General features: G+C 40.4%; 1 protein-coding gene across 2 annotated transcripts in view; it reads left to right on the forward strand.

Annotated features, from left to right (window-relative positions):
* Window positions 1-21,559, forward strand: part of LOC310952955 (protein TANC1-like) — a 101,004-nt gene that overhangs the window by 15,442 nt on the left and 64,003 nt on the right. For both annotated transcript variants that reach the window (XM_083921816.1, XM_083921817.1), the window contains exon 3: window positions 15,142-15,348. In XM_083921816.1, coding sequence (XP_083777942.1) covers window positions 15,142-15,348 — 207 coding nt within the window. The remainder of the gene's footprint in view (window positions 1-15,141; window positions 15,349-21,559) is intronic.

The following is a 21,559-nucleotide window of genomic DNA, read 5'->3' on the forward strand; positions in this document are numbered from 1 at the left end:
TCAAAGAGGCCTCACATAAAGTATACTGCTTCTTACTGTCACTTCTGTCCTCAGAGTATTTTCAGTAAGTATCTCTTCATGATGTGACCCATGGAAACAGCATCCTTGACTCATCTTTAAATACTGTGGATGACTGTGTGTGTTGGGTAATGCCTCAGAAGGCCCCCCAACTGGGGCTTACCACTCTATGAGCTTGTAGCTTGGGGCAGCTGCCAGACAGTTGTCTGTCTGTTGTGGGTGACACGGTGTTAATCACACTAACATGCATTACCACGCACTCTTTGAGGCTGATAACAGTTTCAGCTGTTTATCAAACACACACACACACACACACGCAGCCATGAACAGATATAGTTCATGGCTGCGTGTGTTTGTTTGGTGGTGCAGACCGAAGCGACTCGTACACCTGGCCGGACAGTAGGCAACAGTCCTGTTGTTGACCTTCCAGCACAGAAAAGAAGTGTCAACTCTATTGTCCTGATTTAATTTCCCAGCAGTGTATCTACTTGGACAATCGTTGCCATGTACGGCATGCTGACAGCAGTGACATAAGATTTTCAGATTTGTCAAGAGCCAAAGAAGTAAGATTAGTCAAATCAGTAAAACATGAGGGAGAAGATTAGGATTGGTGCAGTTTTTATGCTGACAGTTTTCATTTACAAATCAGACTTTTGACAGCAAGTGCATCAGCACCAAAGTCCCCCTTTTTTTAAAGTTTTTTTGGCGTTCTTTTCAAATATAGCATGGCTTACAGCTGAAGTGTGAACATGTGGTCACTTTACTTGTATCATCATCATGGTTTCCCATAGCAGGGTGTGTATTTTTCTCTTTGGACAAAAAATATATAATGAAAAGCAACTGAGGATAAGCAGACTTAGACAAGAAGGTGTTACCGATTTGCTGTCTTTTTTAGTCTATAATGCAATTTTTAAAGAGGCAATTTATGATCAGGAGAACCTAATTTATATCAGGAAGATAAAGTGAAGTATAAAGGGAATGTTCATCATGTAGAGGACGCATCCACAAACTAATGGTTTGTTTTTATGTTTGTGATAGAGAGAGAAACCAATAAAACACTGTTGCCTCAGCTGCTGGTGACTGGTACATGCTGTCTCTGCAGTTTCTCGGGTGTTTTGACGTTAAACAGTGATTGCTTCCCGAGTGTTAGACAACAGCAAATTGGTTACAAAGCAGGATTTTGTTTTTCTGTTTGTAGGAATTTGGTTCTTGAAATTTAAAGCACCACAACTGTGACAGAGTAAAACCTGCATGCTCAATTCCCTTCAGGAGGGGGACTGAATTGCTTTTTGTAATCTCTCGTATGTTTTCTATATTGTATATTTCACTCTCTGTTTTGATACAGTTAAATATTGCAGCTGACATTGCAAGGATTCCTTCCCTGTTGTCTATATTATTTCTCTTTCAGATGCCTTCAGGGGTTTAACATGTGGAATTTTTACTGTTATGGGAAGGCATCCCTCAATAAACATTAACCACAGGTGGTTGGGCAGTTATTTGTCAGAACAAAAAAATGGGCTTTTGATGGACAGTTGTTTGTCCAAACAAAAGCTGTTTTTATTGGTAACTGGGCAAATATAAAATTGTAATCATAAAGTTCTCTCTCAGAAAAAGCTAGCCTTTGACGGTGCATTCATAACAGCCCCACACACACACACACACACACACAAACACACACACACACACACACACACACACACACACACACACACACACACACACACACACACACACACACACACACACACACACACACTCCTTTGTTGCTCAGGAATAATCTAGCAGGTTTTTTTTGTGGGCTCAGAAATGGAAAAGTTTCATCTTTGTTCATATGTGAGTCAGAATTAACCACAGGCTGTTCTTTGAAGGCAGTAGCATTAGTTAAACACTAAAACACTCAACGGGCTTACTTTTGCCCTACAATTTTCTCTCACCATTTGGTCTCTTAAATGTGTGCCAGCCACTTTGCCGGTGAGATGAGGGATTTTTTTTTGAAGCCAAAAGATGTCCCTCATGTTACTAATATAGATAACCAAGGTTTCTTTTTACGAACTTTGTTTTTAGTCTGAGGTGTGGTCTTCCGGCATCACTGATGGGAAGCACTAAACCGGGGGCTGGATGACCGTGGACTCTCTCTCTGACATATACATGGTGGCTGAGCATCCCCTCAGACATTAACAAACACTACTCAGTACAGAGTCTGTCTGCAGGCTCCAGTGTCACATTGCCTATGTTAGCCTGGTTCTTGTTTGTGAACAGCTGGGTGGCAGCCTCCTCTCTAGCCATATCTACCGCAGCCATTTTGAGACATGCTCCCTCCTTGTCCCGTGGCTTGTAAGGGAACTTAAGGAAGACTCCCTCACTGTGTTCTTCTGTCGTGGGTGGAAGTTTTAACAATTTCTTTTATTAGGAAAACTTCTCTAAACGTGTGTTCCAGGTGAATTAGGAATGTGTGTAGTCTCTGGATGAAACTGTACGCGAAAACAGCAGAGGAGGTATTTAGTCAGTGAACGGCTGTGCTTATTTTATTAACAGTCTTGAAACCAAAGCATAGAGACATAAATCTGTTAATTAAAACAAAGACAAAATGTTCTTTTCATAAATTTGGTGTCACAAAATTAGAAGTTGCGAGTGTTGAGCCAGGACAGACTGACAAACAAGGTGTACACAGTCAACCACAGGATGTCTAGACCACAGATTACATACAGTATGTGACCTGTGCAGGACAAGAAGACAGACTCCACGTTATGCCACACACACACAGATCGAGAGCGACAGTGAGGAAGGCAAGTAACCTCCGCCCGCATACATTATTAACATCCTTTGATTAACCATAATAACTAGTGCTCAGACTGGAACCGCTGACTCATTAACCATCAGCTCATAGTTTTCCTTTTGGTAAACATTAAGTACTGAAAAAAAAAAACAACTCATGCAGCTATGCAGTTTTGCTCTTACTTTGCCATAGGAGATTTTACTGAAAGTGTTCTATGATAAGAAAGATCTTTAAATAACTTTAAAACACCTGTAGGGGTTATATCTAGATTGCCATCCTATGTCCTTCTGGTAACTGTAATTAAAAGAAAACTGTGCTGACAATTGTGAGATGGCTTTTTGGCCCATGTTTGCTATTTTTGCTCCCAGTCATGTTTGTCTAGATTTCCATGTCCAGACAGTTATGGTCGGATTTAAGATGGTGGAGAAAAGAATGCACCTGATTTACAAAGGAGACCATTGAGTGCACAGACCTACACGGCTATCAAAGCACTGCGCAGCCAGCAGGCAACGATTAGCAGGGCGTAGCTCAAACCACATCTTTCACTTGCACACACATTCATGTACAAACACACACATGCACATATACGCCCACAGACCTCAGGTGTATCCACATTAGACACTCCCTGTCTCTCTAAAAAGCAAAATAAGGGCTCTCGGGGGGGATAAGCAGTGAACCTGGTCGGCCAGTCTCACTGTTTTCTGTTTGCAAAGACTTCTACAACAAACATTAGGCCCTGGCTACATTTAACTTTCACATCACATGATTAAAGACTAATAAAGATGAAATGCTATGAATGTCATTATTTTCTGATCACATTCCATGCATCAGAATTTACCTGTTGTTGCCAAACAATCCTGAAAGGTGTTAATGCTGCCTGACCCAATTGTACTGATTTATATTGGTCTTATGGTTGCGTTTTATTTAACACGTTCACAGGAAAACCTTTCTAGTTTTTTGTTTTTTTTCCTTGCAATTTCATATTTTTTGGTGGGGTTGTTTATTTGCCCTTACCAATTAGTATCAAGTGATTTGTCTTGGTGATGGTTGCTAAGAGTAGTTACCAGTTAACATTTTAGGGTTACCTACAAAAACCTTTACAGCTGCTTCCATCGCATCCATGCTTGTCTGTATTTTCTTATCACTATGTTTCATAAATGTTGCTAGCTATGTACAAAGAAAATGTCCCAATTTTTAATCCCACTTCTCCAGCCTGTTGAAATAACTGTCAATGAGCATAACTCCAGGCCTATTTTAATCACTGAACACCTGAATTGCTTGTTGATATATGACTTAAATTAAAAAGTGTCTAGAGAATTCCATTGTACATCCAACTGTACTTATGGCAGTTTTGATGAATGTAGTTTTTCTTATAGTGCTTGTTTTTATTTGAACTATAATTTGCATCCCATGGTCCATTTTTGGATGATATTCAGCCGGAACACATGTAGCAGAGCTAATGGTCAAATCTGGCACTGCTCTTGCTGCCCAATGGCTTCTGACTGAGAGGAATTTGGGAAAATGCTTCCATGGTTCCCAGAGGCCTACTGTCTGTCGTAGCAGCCGGTGACCACTCTCCATTACCCTAATTTGGCTCTCATATACTCAGCATCCATGGTGCCTGTGACCTTGCGACTTTGTGCAGAGCAGCAACGGATAAGAAGCCAAACAAATACATGAGCACTCGATGGGAACAGGGGGTGATGTCATCTACGGCACAGCAACACATCAGTCAGCCCCCCCATCCATGGGCAAATAGTTTCTTTTGCTACTTCAAAGAGGAGGAAAAACAGTTTATCAGTTAACATGCCAGGGTGTTTCTAGATGGTCTTTGAAGGGGTGATAGTGGCTGTCACAGATGTTCATTGGCTGGAGAGGTCAGCAGGACACTGTTTTTTCTAAATACAGCGTGACCTGCCTGGGCAGACATATTCCCCCGTCTGATTTTCCATTTTTGCTTTCATACCTTTAACATCTTATGTCTGTGATCTAAATGAGCTCCTAAAGTGCCCTCCCCCTTTATGCAGAAGACTATGCTGTCACCCAAAGGATGTACAAAGTACTAACTGTTCATTGACTTACTTCTCTGTAGATTACTTTGATATTTTTTCCAAGAATTTTGAGAGTTGTGTTTTTCTCATCTATCGCCCTTCTCTTCATGCAGACACCAGACCATGCTGTCACAGTGTCTGACTCTCAGAAAAGTCTGTGTGGGTGTCTGTGGAGACCTCTGTTCAGTCTTGGGCTTTGGGGCCCCTTTCTCTCTTCTCTATCCTACTCTGTTCTGCGCTGCTCTGTTCTGCATTTCTGAACAGACTCTTTTTTTTTTTGTAATTGTGCCTGCAGATGAATGTCTTGCCATCCTTAGCTCAAGAGGGTTTGAGGCAGGCTGAACTAACGACCTCGGTTCCTTTGTGCCCAGCCTCAAAGGAACAAGGGATAGTGCTTATTGCAAGGAGTAGCTATTTGCGCAGAGTGCTCCCTTTTCATATTTATACCTCTATCATTTTTAATGTAGCATTTTAAAGATCATTCTTTATTTGAAAACTCTAATTTGGCTTACTATTGTTTAACAAAAGTAGTTAGACCAGGAAATTAGCATAAATTGGTTTGCATTTAGCCAGAGTTGCCTGCTTAGTGTCAGAGGTTGCAATTAACCTTTTTCTTACATTATTAATCTTGAAAATTAACAAATTAGGATAACATTCACTTACTAATGGGTGAAAAATTAGTTCTTATCATCCCTTGAAGTGCATGAAATGAGGTGCTGAATGCAGATTCACCATAAACAAAGATTGTACAAAGCTGCAAGATTTTCCTTGGTTGTTGTTTGCTTATGGGATTAGGCTCTTTGGATGGATTGGGCAGCCTTTGTGCCACATCCTCGTCCCTTTAACGTTACTGAACAGGCTGTTGTCCAGGGGTTAGTGGTGTTCTCATGACCTCACCTGGCCCCAGCAGAAGCTCTGCCTAATGATCTGTGCTAATGGCAATCTACGTAAATCTGTTGTTAAACCAGATCTCCATGGCAACTCGGGTCTCCAGACCACATTGCACTTTTGCCTGGAAATAAACTACCATTTCTGTCTCAAAGCTGCTTCCATATCGTTAACAGAGAGGAGTCAGGAGTCAAAGAGGAGAACGTTTGGTCAAAAGCTCCAGAGTTGAGAGAAGTCTGTGAGCATGGGACAGTTGAAAACCACTTCTCATGATACTACATTGTGACTCCTCCACTTCAAAGCACAGTGGCAGTTTGCAGTGTTAAAATGATTGATCATAGTATGGACAAGTGTGCTTCGTAATCCATCATCCATCTGTCCCTTGCTTGGACTGTACCAGCTGTTTTTGTAGAGGACATTGATGTAATTAACCCCATGTTAAACCCATGTGAGACATTTATGGTTTCACTGTAGAAGCATCAATCTACGTAGGTGATGCTCAACAGCAATAAAATAAAACTATAAACTCTGGACAATGTCAGGAGAATGTGGCCTGGACATAAGTCTCTTTCAGAAATGTAGCAAACAACGGGAGATTGTTCGTGTCAGATGTGTCCTGACTTACTGGAAATACTCTGAAGGTTTGTTTTCTTCCTGTTTTGTCAAGAACTCACTGTAAATACGGCTGTATTCCCACATGGGCTCACTTGGAGATCGCACAGGCTTTATACTAGGGAATTGGGAGGGTAAACACTGATTTACGATCCAACTGATTCGGGCATTACATACCTGTAAAGCGCCGCCAGGTAATATCTAGATAATTTCAGGTTTGTATGGTATGTGTGAAAGGGTCTTATGTAGAAATGCTTTTATTCCAATTCAAGAATTTGTCATTGAGTTAATAAATCGTGTCTAGACTGTTGATCAGAGATGCTACCCCAAAGAAACATAAAAACAACATTAAGATTAAGACACATGAATACAGATGGATTGTGTCTGTAATGCTGCGTGCCACTGCATTAGCCCTTCTTTACAAGGTCTCAATTGTTGCAGTTATGCACTCAGGTATGTGTAGAATGTAAAAAACTCATGCTTCTAACTTGAGTGAAGAGTGTTGAAGCACAGAAAACAGCTGACCACTCGAAATGCTTCATTGATGATGAGTGGTGCTGGACAAAAATGGATAGGAGGGTATATTTTGTCTTGAGTGTGGGAGCGAGTCTGGTACTGAGGAGGCCTGGGGAGAGACATGTATACTGGGACCTCACACACAATACTGCTTGCATGAATATTAATAACTCTCCAGCCAGGACGGTCAATAGTGGATCTGCACTAATTTATTCCAAATGTCTGATGAAACAAGGCCACTTGGTTCATTTAGATTTTCATGGATGGTCAAACATTTGCATTTGTGTCATGTGTGCGATTGTCCTTTGTCAGCAATATGCAAACCTAAAGTTGTATAGTTAAATTTTTTGATATAACTTGCAATATCACTTTATAAATAATTGGTGGACATTTTCTGTACTCTAGGTCTCTAACTAGAAATCTTCATGTGTAGCTGTTCTTCCTCTTGACAGCACAGTCTTTAATTACCAGGTTTTACCTGCTATACTCTTTCAATGCTGCATTTCAGTGGTAGAAATACAGTAGTGCTCCTTCTCCTTATTTTAACAGGACACTGCACACAGCAGCAACCTTGAGACTGAGTGATGGCGTTAGCACACATTGTAGCGTTGCAATATCACACCACCAGTATACTTTAGTCTATATAGGACTCACTAAATCATAGGCTAGTATTTTGCGTTTTTTTTTACAATTATGGCCCACCTACTCTTCTCTAGACTGTTCTTGGGTAGGTCAAGCAGTTCATCTGTATTTGTAGGAATATCCTCTTCCTGGTCTAATTAAAATTGGCTTCACTTGACTTTTGTACTCTTCTCTAGCACATAGTGTTCCACCTCTGACAGTCTCTTTATTGGCCTCCTTACTGCTGCTTGTCACAAATCTTGAAATAAAACATGGTAAAGATGATGTCTGGCTCATATTTTTTTCCCATGCCCACTTAAATTGGCGATTTATGAAGAGGAATGGGAAATGTCATGGTGCCTGCCCAGTGCTATCCTCCTCCTCATCTACTTCTCCCCAAGACACACACATACCCCTCCCTGTCAGTCTCTCTTCCCCTGAGGCCAGTGGGGAAGGCATTCCAGAGCGCAGGCCACTGCAGAGTGTGCATAAGAGGGGAAGGGAGAGACAGACATTTTTAGTGCTTTGGATTCAAAACATTCTGCAGTCTTCCTTTAGCCAACAGCAGTTTAGCTATTGCATAAAGCAGCTAATTTGTCCTCATTATCAAGTGCATATGAATTTGAGTTGAGGGTTTCTGAGCTTCAAGAACTGTTCCTCTTTCTGACAAGCTGAAACTAAAGACCCTGTCAGAGTTGTCGTCTCTCCTTGGGCCACCAGCGTTGATGAGTGATCCTTTGAGACCAGTAAGAGAGTTGCTGTGGACTGTTGAAGAGTTAATGGAATTAGATTGTTGAAGACAAAATTTACAAATCGTGGTTAGGAAATATGCCCACAGCAGGGAAGTTAGAGCAGCCTGTTAATACACTTAACATATAAAATATGGTGGAAAGAAAAGGAAAACACTGCAAGGAAGAGATGTCACATTGGTTACCTTCAATTCCGTATACTTAATTCTGCAGCAGAAATGACGCCAGGCGGACAATAATGCACAAATTATACAAGGGCAAACAAAAAGTGTGTGTTGTAAGAGAGCTAACACACTTGGTTTGCTTTATTATTTATCTATCACTTACATCATTCTGTGTTTTACAGCCTTTTGTCAGGCTGCCTTATACAGTATTTTGACTGTTTCTATGGCTACTGCTGACTAAGTGTTCTGAAATTAGAATGGCCTCATGGGAAAAACACAGATGACTCTTTCATGGACTGTTTTGTATGACTTTGATTAACAGAAATGTGTATTCTCTTTTGATTTCTTAAATGATTTAATGACCTTTGAGCCAGACAGATTTGCATTTTATTAATGTATTGCATCTAATTTGTCCTTAATCATCATAGACGACTTGCACTGAATACCTTCCCCCACGCTGTATTCCTTGTTGTCTAGCTCTCTCCCCTCTATGGGTTGCTGTGTGTTAACCATGACAGCTTTTGTGAGACTGTCACTCTGGTCTCGGAAGTACACAGGGAATCCACATAGGCACTCAGTCTAGCGGGAGAACTCCCCCTTTGGTGGATTGTCCTATGGTCATCGTGCTTTGTGTGTGTCGACTGAAAGAATCTGCATTAATTATAGCCTCTCTTCATTTTCTCTATGGTCCACAAAATTAACTAGTGAGAAGCTGTGTGTGTGTGTGTGTGTGTGTGTGTGTGTGTGTGTGTGTGTGTGTGTGTGTGTGTGTGTGTGTGTGTGTGTGTGTGTGTGTGTGTGTGTGTGTGTGTGTGTGTGTGTGTGTGTGTGTGTGTGTGTGTGTGTGTGTGTGTGTGTGTGTGTGTGTGTGTGTGTGTGTGTGTGTGTGTGTGTGTGTGTGTGTGTGTGTGTGTGTGTGTGTGTCTCTGTCCAGGATATGTTTAAGAAGAGAAAAATTGAGTAATATCATGGATCATACTGTTCAAATAGACTTTTCTAGTACAACCAGCTTTTACGAACATAGTTAGCATTGTATTACTGTGGTAAGCCAGGGATCGGACAAACTAACAGAATCACCACTCTTCCTCTCTGCTCTTTCAGTTATTCTATCTTAGGCATTTAAGACTTTGCTACATAACATAGTTTCAAATTTGTCTTCCCAGTCAAATAGGCACAGTGATGTGGGTCAATAGGTCAGTGTGTGTCAGCTAACCCTCCTACGCTCCTCTCTTCTTGGGTTAGACACAGGCCGCCATTGTCCAACTTTTGTGCCAAGTTTTCAGGTTTTCTTTCTTATGTTATTTTACTCGTGTTGTTTAGATTTAACTGACTTCCCAGAGAGTGAGAGAGAGAGAGACAGAGATGGACCTACCCGACAGTAATAGAAAGATGTTTGGCCAAGTGAGCGAGCACGCCTGTACTGTAATAAGCTATGAGGAGAAAAGTGAAACATAACATTTGGTAACAATGCAATGTAATTCTGTGTACTAACAAAGTTAAGCCTTGACTACAGTGTCTCCTTTTTTTATGCCTTCGCACCGGCAACAGCCACAGATCACATTCTATTCCACAGATTTATTTGAGAGGGGAAAGACGCCATCCAGATTCATACATTTAAAAACACATTTTAAAGCAGTGCCTAGTATTCTAGCAGGGGAGAAAGGAGAAGCTTAGGCTATGTATGAAAAATGAAATGGATTTTGTTAATAATTCAAAGTACACTTTTCCATCTTTATGCCATTACTGGAGATATAGGAGCCAGTGAGACGGAACATTGGTTGGAATAAACGTTTAAGACTGACTCACATTGACCAGCTCAAATATTTGATTTATACTTTAATGTTAATTTTTCTAAATCAATGTCTTCAAATAATATTGAACCATTTTTATTGGTTGGGCATGTCCTCATGGGCTCTGGCCCCTCTCTTTGATGAGGAGGAAAGAGCATGCAAGGGACTGTAATCATTTTTACATCATCTTGGGGCAGCACTGTATAATTAGAAAGGGTTGATTTCCTTGACCACAGCTGGGGCTGAAATTGCAGGCCTTGCCCCAACCAGGGTTTAGGAAAGTAACTGAAATAGCACTGGCAAGTTTCTGTCCTTGTGTCCCTCTGCATTATAAAGTGTCGGTCAGATGGCAGAGCAGTCACCGTGACACACTGCAGCTTATTCACCAGCACTTGGACGGCCAGCTTTTATGTGGCGCCTCTTGTTTTCAGAACCAACTACCAAAATTACAACTTTGTCATAATCTCTTTAGCATGCAATATGGCTGAAACCTGTATCAAAACTGTATCAACCATGACCTGCTTTGACTGCAGCAAGTGAACACTCTACTGGCAACTACCTGATGTAGCCTTTAGATACTGCTGGTTTTGTAAAAATAAGTATGGTGGTACCCCTCGTTTACCGCTGCGATGTCACCGCCAGAGAGTGGCATGGGGTCAGTCAAAGGAACTGAGAAACAACTGTACTTTACAAAGTCTTTTTACTTTAAAAAAAAAAAAAGTTAAGCCTGCATTAAAGAGTTAGAATCCCTCGATGAAAGGGAGAGATACGAAATGACAAGCATGACAGATTCCCCCCTGACAGGAACCAGGGATGTTGTGGTTAATGGTCAGCACCTAAACTCTAGGACCCCCAGGGTGCCCCAAAATATATCCTCATTTATTTCTGATTAATCAATTTAGTAATAAAGCTCCCAATCTCACACCTAGGGGAAACACTTGTGTTGAATGCTTACCACAGGGAGCACTTGACTTTGACTCCCTTCATCATATCTTCTATAGCTGTATATCTAACCCGCAGTCAGACACACACACTTCCCTAAGGACTCTTAAAAATCCTACTCCGGTCAGGGTGATGGCAAGCCCTGGCCTTGACTAAGCGACCTTTGGGTCATTCACAGGTTTTCCATGTCTGTAGGCATGCAGAGGTGTCATTGCAACCTTTCCGCTTCCTGTCTCTGGCATTCTTCTTTGTTTAGGAGCCCTTTAAAACACAGAACAGCTTTGTGTCCCCCGTGGTGAGGCAGAGGCGTGGAGAAAATGGTTCTCTGTTTCTGATTAGCTCGGAAGCCCAACAACACTCATTTCCTTGAGGAGAGAAGCAGGATGCTAATAGTAGCTTGCCTTTTGTAGTTGAGTCTTAGGTGATTTCTACAAACCTCTGGCTGCAGACAGGCGTCAGAGATAATCTGCTGAAGTCTTCCCGAGCAGCACAGTTCTGAAAACAGTACCAAAGCTAATGGTCGTAACTGTGGTTCACTGCATCTGCAGTTCTGATTTAGCTGGCTCTGCTGGCGTATGGTCTGTATTATTAGCTAGGTATTACATGTTATCTTGAGGTTTATAATTCATACATTTTAATTTGTGGTCATGATGACTAGGCAACTTTGATCCCGCAGAATAGATGACTTTGCCGTTTGCTGGCTCCATGGCTAGAATGGTCTTTCCATTCAGGTTTAGTTCTCAGTAAAGCAAAACCTGTTTTTCCGTTGAGGACTTGGACTCCACTGAGCAAACTAGTAGTCAGTTTAAGTCATTTGGAAGCCTTGAAAAAAGTAATCTGTAGAGACTTTGGGGAGTCATTTCTGTGAGAACTGTATCTCAATAGGGGATTCTTTTAAAATATCCGTTATCCTAGAATTAAGTTTGTCAGCAGAGAAAGTGAACTATAGCAGTGACACAGTGCTGGTTTATTTTGAAAGCTAGCAGATTTCTGGATTGTGTTGCACACCAGTGTGACCCGTTTAACAGGTATTTCTTTTTATTTGAGATTCTAATCACACTGTGTGTGTGTTTTTTTTAATGGGAAAGTATGAGTTTACTGCCACTTTCATACAGATTAAAGGGAGCATTAAATAGGGATGCTTGTTGACTCTTGAAGTGATCAATTAATTAATTAATCAAATAATTATGTTTGAGAGATTAGTCGACAAGGGACAGAACTGATGCCTATGGTGGTTTATTAGGCAAATGTACCCAGATGTTAATGACACAATATGTAGTTGACAGGGTTAAAAAAATGTGAAAATGGGACCATTCCCTTCTTATAATGTCATCACCACTCCTTACTTAAATATAGTTTGTTCATAGTTACACTGAAAACACACCAAGCAGTAGTGAAGTGTGGCCTGGGGCGAGCTGCCACGCAATGTCTATGGAAAAGTGCGGCAGCTGCACCGACCTGCGGATAGCTTCACTTTTGGTGGCAAATTGCGGTTGGAGAATACCCGCAGCCAATCAGTAAACCTCCTGTCCTGTGACATGTTGACTTATGTTATAAAGAATTTCCCCCGGTCAAAAACACATGAACATGCCTCCCAGCTGCAGAAAAATGTAATTATTGCGGCGGGCCACACTTAACAGTTGCTTGGTGTGTCTTTCAGCGTAATGTCCTTCTTCTGTTTAGGCAACACTCTTCAAAATACGCTTGATGTTGAACATCTATTTCTAAGTTGAGATTGAACATTCTCCTGTATTCCTGCAGAGAGGAAGAAACAGAATTTGAATAGAGACGAGGTGAAGATGAATGACACCTGCCTGTGAATGAGTGGATTTATTAAATGAGTTTAATGACAAATTTACATCCTTAGTAAATAAAAACACTTGGTCTTAGTGAATTACATGTTATCTTAACTCAGTGGTCAATGACACAGCACTCCGCTAACTCCCGATGGCATGAAAAAATGCTCAATCGCCCATGACCCTGGGTTTAAATACATATTATGTGGCCCTGTGTTTTCAAGGTTCCAGGTCTCTTGTGCTTTTATTTCCCTACCTCTACCATTCATGCTTGTTTGTGTCCCTAGCAACCTATGAAGACACTTATCACTGACTTTTTTTCTGGCATGGCAGAATATAATTTGTTTCCAACCTTGAACAAAATTTTGACAGTAAAACCATACTGTGTAATGTTTCTGAAAGAAGGCCTTTTCCCTTAACCAGAAAGTATTCTTTCAAGCGCAAGGACATTTTAACTCGCGTGTGAATCATGCGTCAACTCACATGGGGCCATTTTCATTTTGGCGAATACAGAGTATGAACTGACTCATTTAATATTTGGCATCTCTTAGGATCTGCATCAACCCCTGCAGGCATACAAAAAATCTTAGCAAAGTGGAGATTAAGTATGGTGACAGTAAACTTTGGAATCAAGGTGGGACTGATTAAATACTGTAATGCTGAGCAGAGGCAGATGCAGTGGCATCGTAATTTGAGTTGTCTGGATTGGCTTTATTCAAAGGGTTGTTCCATTGAAACAGGATAAACTAATGTATGATAAACATATTACTTTTGTTCAAATCATTACAGGAAGTCTAGGTTAATACTGAAATCCATCATTATCCCTGCTGTGTAAGCTGATTTCTCTGCAAGCCTGTGGCAGCTGCCTGTGTAACATTGTTGCATAACAGTCAACTGTATGTTATGGATGTAGAACGTTATTCATTGTTGTGTGAAATCTGTGAAAATCATTTGATAAATTAAAAAATATGTCATTAAGTTAAAAACAACCCCTTTTTCTCTGCTCCTGAAAAGCTTTGGCTTTAAACATTTTCACCACGTCAGTTTTTCATATATCAAAAATGGCCTCCTGTCAGAGCCCAGCAGCTTTCTGCAGCAAAAAAAAGGTTGCCAAGGTTTCCTCTGAGGCTTTAAAGCACATTCCTGGTGTTCAGATGCAGAATGGTAGTAAAAGTAAATGGTTTGGTACATTGTTTCAGTTGGGTCAGCTTCAAGGTCAATTCGGTCAATCTTTTATTAATCTAAAGAAAAAGCTTCTGCAAGTTCTGGTCTCTGCATAACATAAAATCATTAGAAATAAGAGGAGTTTTATATAGTAAATAATCTTATTTCCCATAAATCATCTCATTGGATCAAAATACTACAAAAGTCACTTCCACTGTTCTCGTTGGGATCGTGGACAGTGACTGGAAAAAGTGTTCGGCTAGTGAACTCTGGGGGCTGCATTTGTTTCCTCTGGTAAACTTTAACTGTTATTTTCTAGGATATCTCTGCTTATTAAGTGCTTAAAACAGTGCACACCTCTAAAAGTCCTGCATAATCTAAATTGTGACCTTATACATAATGCTGATTAGCGTGCAGTACATTCGATCAATAATGCTCAGACTTTGATCAACATTGTACCACAGTAGTGCTTAGGTTAAGAAGTCCACAGAGCTTTACTTCCTTTAGCCCTGAAAAGTCTGCTACAATCAAATGGATGAAAGCAGAAAAGGATAAGCCTACATAAGTGTGTGTTTTTGTACTGCTCAAGTATGGAGTTATAGGAGTGCCATAAAGAACAATAAAGCAATAATAAAGAGATTAAGAAAACACAAATGAATAATAAAAATATGTAAAAGAATAACAAGAATCAAAGGGATATAAAATAAATGTAAAAATATATAGAGAAAAATAGATTAATTTATATGCAAAAAACTTTGATTTAAAAAAAATATATAAACAAATATGTGCATATAATGAATAAATATACTTATTTCATAATGTGTTACTTGTCTTTATGTTTAATGTGTATTTATTTTATTTTTATATTTCCTCATTTTTATATACTTTTTTTATTCTTTTATTTATTCCTCTTTATATTTCCACATTTTCTTATTCATTTACAGATTTTTACCATTTTCTCATGACACTCCTGTAACTCAAGGCCAATGCATACCTCAATTAGTAGCAAAATTTGCAAAAAAAACTGTAACAACCTTGTGGTTCTCCTCAACAGGTGATGTCCACAGTCACAGTGGCCAAAGAAGATTCCCACTTGAGGGAAACCCTTTACTCCAGGGGCCTGGCAGCGGTCACCCTAATGTCCCAGATGATGTTTTCAAATTAAGCCTTGCCAAGGGAGTGTCCATGTCTCTTCCATCCTCACCTCTCCTACCACGACAGTCCTACATGATGCCCTTACGCCCTAGTAAGAGATCACCAGGTATTGGATGATTCCTGATTTTGTTGGTATATTGCCATTGGGTAAAATAGCCTCAGAACAAAACACTCTCTACACACACAACCATGAGTATTAACCTCAACAAGCTAAATGTGCTGCAAGCATTGGGATTATTCCAATTCTTTGTACACTACTTCAGTCTAATAATGGGAGTTTCATTTGCCTCTATGGACGTCCTGTAAAAAATTCACTCCTGTCTACCTTCAGGTGCTTTTGTAGGATAGTTGAACAGAACTGAAGTGCTCCAGGAATGAGGGTCCCTCTCAGCCTTAAAACACTGCTGCAGCAGCAGTTTTTTTTAAAACTTAAACCTCTCTGAAACATGTCAAACTATTCTGAGTCATTGTTACTGTTGGAATAATAAAAGTTCTACGGTAGACAAGGGGAATAAAGTACTAACGATAGCTGGACCGTTCTGGATCCCAACAGTTATAATGTGTGCTCACACTGGTTACAGAGGATTGTTTTTGTCACTTCAATCTTTGTATTTGATCACTTTGTGTCAACGTAGAGGTCTCTACAACTGGACTGTGTGTTTACACTATACTTGCTGGTAATGGGCGTGTGTTTACACTGGATCTAATTGTCAGTCCTCCCGGGCTCTTTCTATCCACCATGTTGAGAACATGCTTGTCAGCATCTGTGGAGCGCTTCAAAGCAGGGGATACCTTTGTAGCTGAACTTGTCTCAACCTGAGTCTTTGTATTCTGGAGACTTGGCAAAGAGGAGAGAAATCCTTTAAGTGGTCAATGTGGCCCCACTCACATGTGGCACTCATCTGTGGTGCTATCTAGGCTTTGTTTAGAGTGGTTACAGCTTTGATCTGTTTAGTGTAAAGATGGGTTGATGGGGTATGGGGTAGAGTGGTTTAATCCAAATGTGTGGTTCCAGTTCACATCTTTGTTAAGAAATTGTCATTTAGCCGGTCAACTCCAGTTTTAAGATTTAGGTTTAAATTGTTGTGTTTTACAGATTATGATAGAGATATTGTGTTTGCTTCAGGGTTTTGCCGCTCAAACCTGGAATTGTGAAGCAGATCTTTATGCAAATGTTCAGTCAAAAAAGGGTTACATTATTGCTTAAGTATGCTTAATCCCTAGTTTATAAAAAAAGAGGTAAAACAAAGACAAATACAGTTTAAAATCGCCAAGCAGCATTTTATTTGCTCACCCCCCACTCAAGTTAAAACACATATATCCAACTACTTTAGTGATAGAGGCTTTGTGATGGCCGTTTTAAAAGCATCAAACATGGTGTCCATGAAATGTACATTTACAGACATGAAGGGAGGGACAACACGCGAGAGATGAAGAGGCAGGGTTAGTGAAGGTGAAAAGGACCCTGGGGACAGGCGAAGAGGAACACTCATTAAAAACATATTCCCACTCCGGGTGCTTTGAGGCATGGAAAAAATAGGAAAAATGGACTGACAAGACGGGATGTTATGGAGGGCAACCATGGAGAGAGGGTTGGGGGGATGGTTTGTAGGCTCTCCTCCACTGTCCTCACAGGTAACTGTGAAAACCCATAGGGGGAGAGTTCACACCTCCAGTTAATAAACACATACTGCAGGAAATGTCTCAACTCTGCGAAGAAAGCAACATGGGGTATTATGTCGCATTTTCTCTTCTTGCTGAGCCGCAGAAGCAACACACTGGTACCTAGTTTAGGTCTCATCTCTGTTGAGATGAGTGTGAGACATTTCATTGTTGTCGTTCTGCAAAATTGTCAGGGAGATTAGGTCATTTTGATTCACCATGGATATCTAGCAGGAAAGCTGGAATTATTGGTACCATTTCATCAAACATTTTATAAGCTCATTTATGTAATGAGCTTGCGTTTACATTTTTGCAAGAAATTGCTTTTACTCTCAGTCAAAGTTTCTACATACCAACCCAGATCTTTTGTCAACTAGCCCTAGTTTAGTTATTTACTCATGTCATTGAGTAGTTATTTATACATACAGTAAATACTTCAATGCATTCTTTCACACATCTATTTGTTCTTCTTCCCATCCAGCCATCACTGATGTCTTTTAGGGGGATGTGGTTTCACAGATTCAGAAAGCATGTCGTGGGTTGGCTTCATTTCCTGACACAGTGGATAATCTATGGCAGTTTGGAAGGCTCAAACTTAGTGGTTGTTTTTTTTTTCATGAAAGCTTCACAAGGGACAACAGAGAAAACATTGAGTTAATTAGGAGTGTGACGGATGCCTGAGCCGCAAAGTCCTGGTGGCGTTGAGTGCCACAGCTTTGATCAGCTAAGCCAAGAGCTTAACCATGAAACACTGCACCCTGACATGTGTTGAACAGCACCTAGGCTTTATAGTCTTAATAGTTTACAGGCACCCTAACGGCCCAGGGAGGGATATTTACTGCAAGAATGTTGCCTGAATGGACCCATCTTGCTCCAACTGAGTGGAGGTCAAAGATCAGGTATTGAAAACCTCAATCTTAAGTGGGTTGAATATAGTTGATGACACAGTAAATTAGGCTTTCAGGTCTTTTTTTTTAAAGGTTAGAAACTCTGTGCGCTCCACCTCTGACAGTCTCCTGGGTATCTACACAGTGACCTCCTCTGGTTGTAATCGGTTACTGTGCCATTGGGGGATTAAAAGCATCTATTATCTTCAAGGTTGCACTGCTTGGTTGAGTTGCATGTGAGGAAAGATGCTACTTTTGGTGCTGTTGAATGAGCACTTCAGAAAAGCTCACCTCTCCATAACTATACAAAATTTATGCAACCACACCGCATCCCTGTACTGTGAGAAGGTGCACACAGAAGCAATTTTATTGCTGCCACTGTATGTACACATGATGTGTGACCTTTCTGTAGTCACATGACTAAACTGTTAGCCCCATGCTTTGCCTGCCTGCCAGCCAGCCTGCAAGGGACCATAAAACAGCAATTCATATTAATGTATGGCTGGCATGGGCAGTGTATCATTTTAATTGGTATATCTGGAATTAGGCCACAGGGAATTGTCTCTAGTAGGCTGTTGTGTATATTGAAATTAGTTAAGTGGATTTCTCTTTGATGGGATCTTTGGCTTTTGGTGGTTCTGAGTCTGATTCATTTATGGATCAGCCAAGCAGGTGCATATGGCCACCAGAGAGCACAGTTCTCTATTCTGTTACGTTCTCCCTATCAAATGAAAGTGTGTGTGTGTGTGTGTGTGTGTGTGTGTGTGTGTGTGTGTGTGTGTGTGTGTGTGTGTGTGTGTGTGTGTGTGTGTGTGTGTGTGTGTGTGTGTGTGTGTGTGTGTGTGTGTGTGTGTGTGTGTGTGTGTGTGTGTGTGTGTGTGTGTGTGTGTGTGTGTGTGTGTGTGTGTGTGTGTGTGTGTGTGTGTGTGTGTGTGTGTGTGTGTGTAAGCCGATCAGGTGACCACTTTCACTGATCGTGGTCTGATGACATGACCTCTTCATTGCTTATCTCCTCTTTATCTCGGTTTTGACAGCTGCCCCACTGTTGTTCACGCAGAGCACACAGAATGCCATACATTCGTGGTGCCTAGGTAGTTGGTTAAGCCACTATACAGTCTTTTACAGTGTTTTTGTCATAAAACCACCACATAAAACATAATAATAATAATTTGGTGGAACACTTAAGGATTTCTCCATGGGTTTGTGTGTTTTCACTTGCCAGTCATTCACTTAACAGCATGTATAAGTTCAAGGCACATGTCTGCTTAAACTGAAACCACCTCACCTGACAGAGATTTGTGGCATAGGATTCAAAATGATAAAATAACTATAACAAATGTATCCATAGGTGTATTAACTTTGAAATGTTGTTGCCAAAATCATTCTTTGATTTCAAATAAGTCATATTATCATGCAGTAGCCTGTATGAATACAATGTCAATCCACTAGAATCCTTCACTCTACTAAATTGCCAGATGAGTGTAATTTATTTTGAAGCCCTGTCAGAGGAACTCTCTTCAAAGCCAGTTGTAGCCCCTTTGAGGTGAGCTCTCCTGAAGTCAGCTCAGGGGTATTGACAGTAACCAGACAGCCCTGAGGGAATATTGATGCTTTTCTGAGAGCCGAGCTGTAAAAGACCTTGTGATGCTGCAAGATCCCTTTGAAAGGTTCCTCTGATGAGCACCAAGAGAAAAGTTCTATCCAGTTCTCCACTTCACTGCACTCCGCTATACTCCAGCTTTTGCGCCATTGCGTGCAATTCCCTTTTCCATCTGCAGTGGAATCCCAAGTGACCTACTGCCTAAGAGACCATCTTCTTCAGTCTGTAGAATCCGGATGCCAATATGATATAGTGTTGTATCATACTAGATTGTAAATGGTAAGGAAAATCCTGGCTCATTCTACCATGCTTGTTACCTTGTGGAAATGTTTGACCATGTGCACTGTGAAGCTTTAATACATAATTCATACCAGCTTGTGAAGCAGCATGTGTGAGATCAGTCATGACTATTAAACATGTAGTGTTTGAAAAAGATTACCAGTCTCTCTTTGTGGTACAGTGCAGACGTTGCATTAACCTGGAGAGGATAATGGCATTATGTCAGGCTGTGAATAGGGAATGAATCATGAATTATCATTTATATTTTAACTTCACAAAGCCTGTGATATTTTCTTAGCTGTTCTGAAACCAGGATGGGGAAAAGATTAGAAGCTTGGTACAGCTATTATCAAGACCAAATATATTGTCTCTTGTAAATAACTGCGTTTAACATGCAGCACTTACCAGTCTCATCTAATGTATTATTTTTCACTTTTGAGTTGAAGAATGACATTTTGGATCATAAAGAGGGCTGTTGTGAGACCGCTTTAATTCCATTCGCTGCACAAAGAGTGCACACTGTCTTTTTGAAAAGTTGAAATGTGAAGAAGTCAGAGTCCATCTTGAAGAATGCTGGGAAAACTCCTTGATCACTTCCTATAACCATGAACAATACTCTCTTTCACTGGCATCAACTGGACGTTGTAAGTTGTTGGTCATAGGTATTCCACTGTTTGGTATGCGTATGCTTGTGTGTGTGTATATGCCTGCTGAGTGATAGCTTGCTGGTCACGGATTCCTGAATTTCACAGTGAATACTGGTGGGTAAAGAGTCCTCTGCAGTCACAGCTCGCCTGGCTGCTTTACCCTAGGGAAACTCTTTTCTCTCTGTTTTTCCTCCTTTAACCCATCTCCTCCCTGACATTTTGTCCGCTCGATTTTCTTTCCTGATATTTAACTTTTTGAATATTGAATACATTTGAATATTTAATGTTTATTTGCATAAATCCTGTACACGTTTACACATATGTTTACTGTACATTGAAGTCGAGTAGCTGATGTTTTCAGTGCCCAATTTGCACTCGTGGAAACATTATCTGCTGGAAGCTAAACCTCGTGCAATCTTTTTGAGGTTCCCCTCATAATACAGTACATATTGGGTATGCTACAACTGAATAGTAAACTTCATTATAACTATCAATAGAAACATAGAAACACAAATATGACAGAATGTTATAAATGGTTAAGAATATACGAATCAATAATATCAGCCTGCTCTAATAGGAACCTTGTTGTTTTCTATGTTGTTAAGCTAATCTTAACCAGCCAAGTCACTTTCTTTGTCTCAACATTACTTTTTTTTTGAAGAATGAGATATTTCTCATTTCTCCTCTCTGTCTAGGGTACATTCAGAATACTGAGACTTGCAGTAGGACTGGCGGATGTTACCCAAATATTCTATCCAGACATAGGTCATCTCATTTCTTTCTGGTTATTCAATAAATAAGAATTCTTTATGAAATATTATATTATTATTATTATATCGTCCAGCCCTACTGTATGTTTATTGTTGTTAATAATGTATCAATTAATGTGCATGTGAATAGATTAACATTGTGGATTTTGCGTACAAAGTGTAAGAATAGTGAGAACACGTCTCATTTCTGTCTCTCTCTCTCAACGTCTTTCAAGGGTCTTACATCTGACACTTTCATCTCTGCGACCTTTTCATGCCTGTTATTAACTGCAATTGCTTATTCGACAGTGCTTCCATCGAGAAGGGCAGAGCGGTAATAGCCCCCTGTTAAATCTTGAGATTAGATTTTGGATGGAAAGGAACCCGCTGTGTGCTTTGTCTGTCATGAGCTGATGCTCAGACATCAGAGTCCTGCTGAAGGACCTTTTGCCTCTTCCTTATATTATCAGCCCTCAGATGTGGCCTAAAATTA

Source organism: Echiichthys vipera (genome assembly GCF_963691815.1).
Source record: "Echiichthys vipera genome assembly, chromosome: 10".
Taxonomy (NCBI): Eukaryota; Metazoa; Chordata; class Actinopteri; order Perciformes; family Trachinidae; genus Echiichthys; species Echiichthys vipera.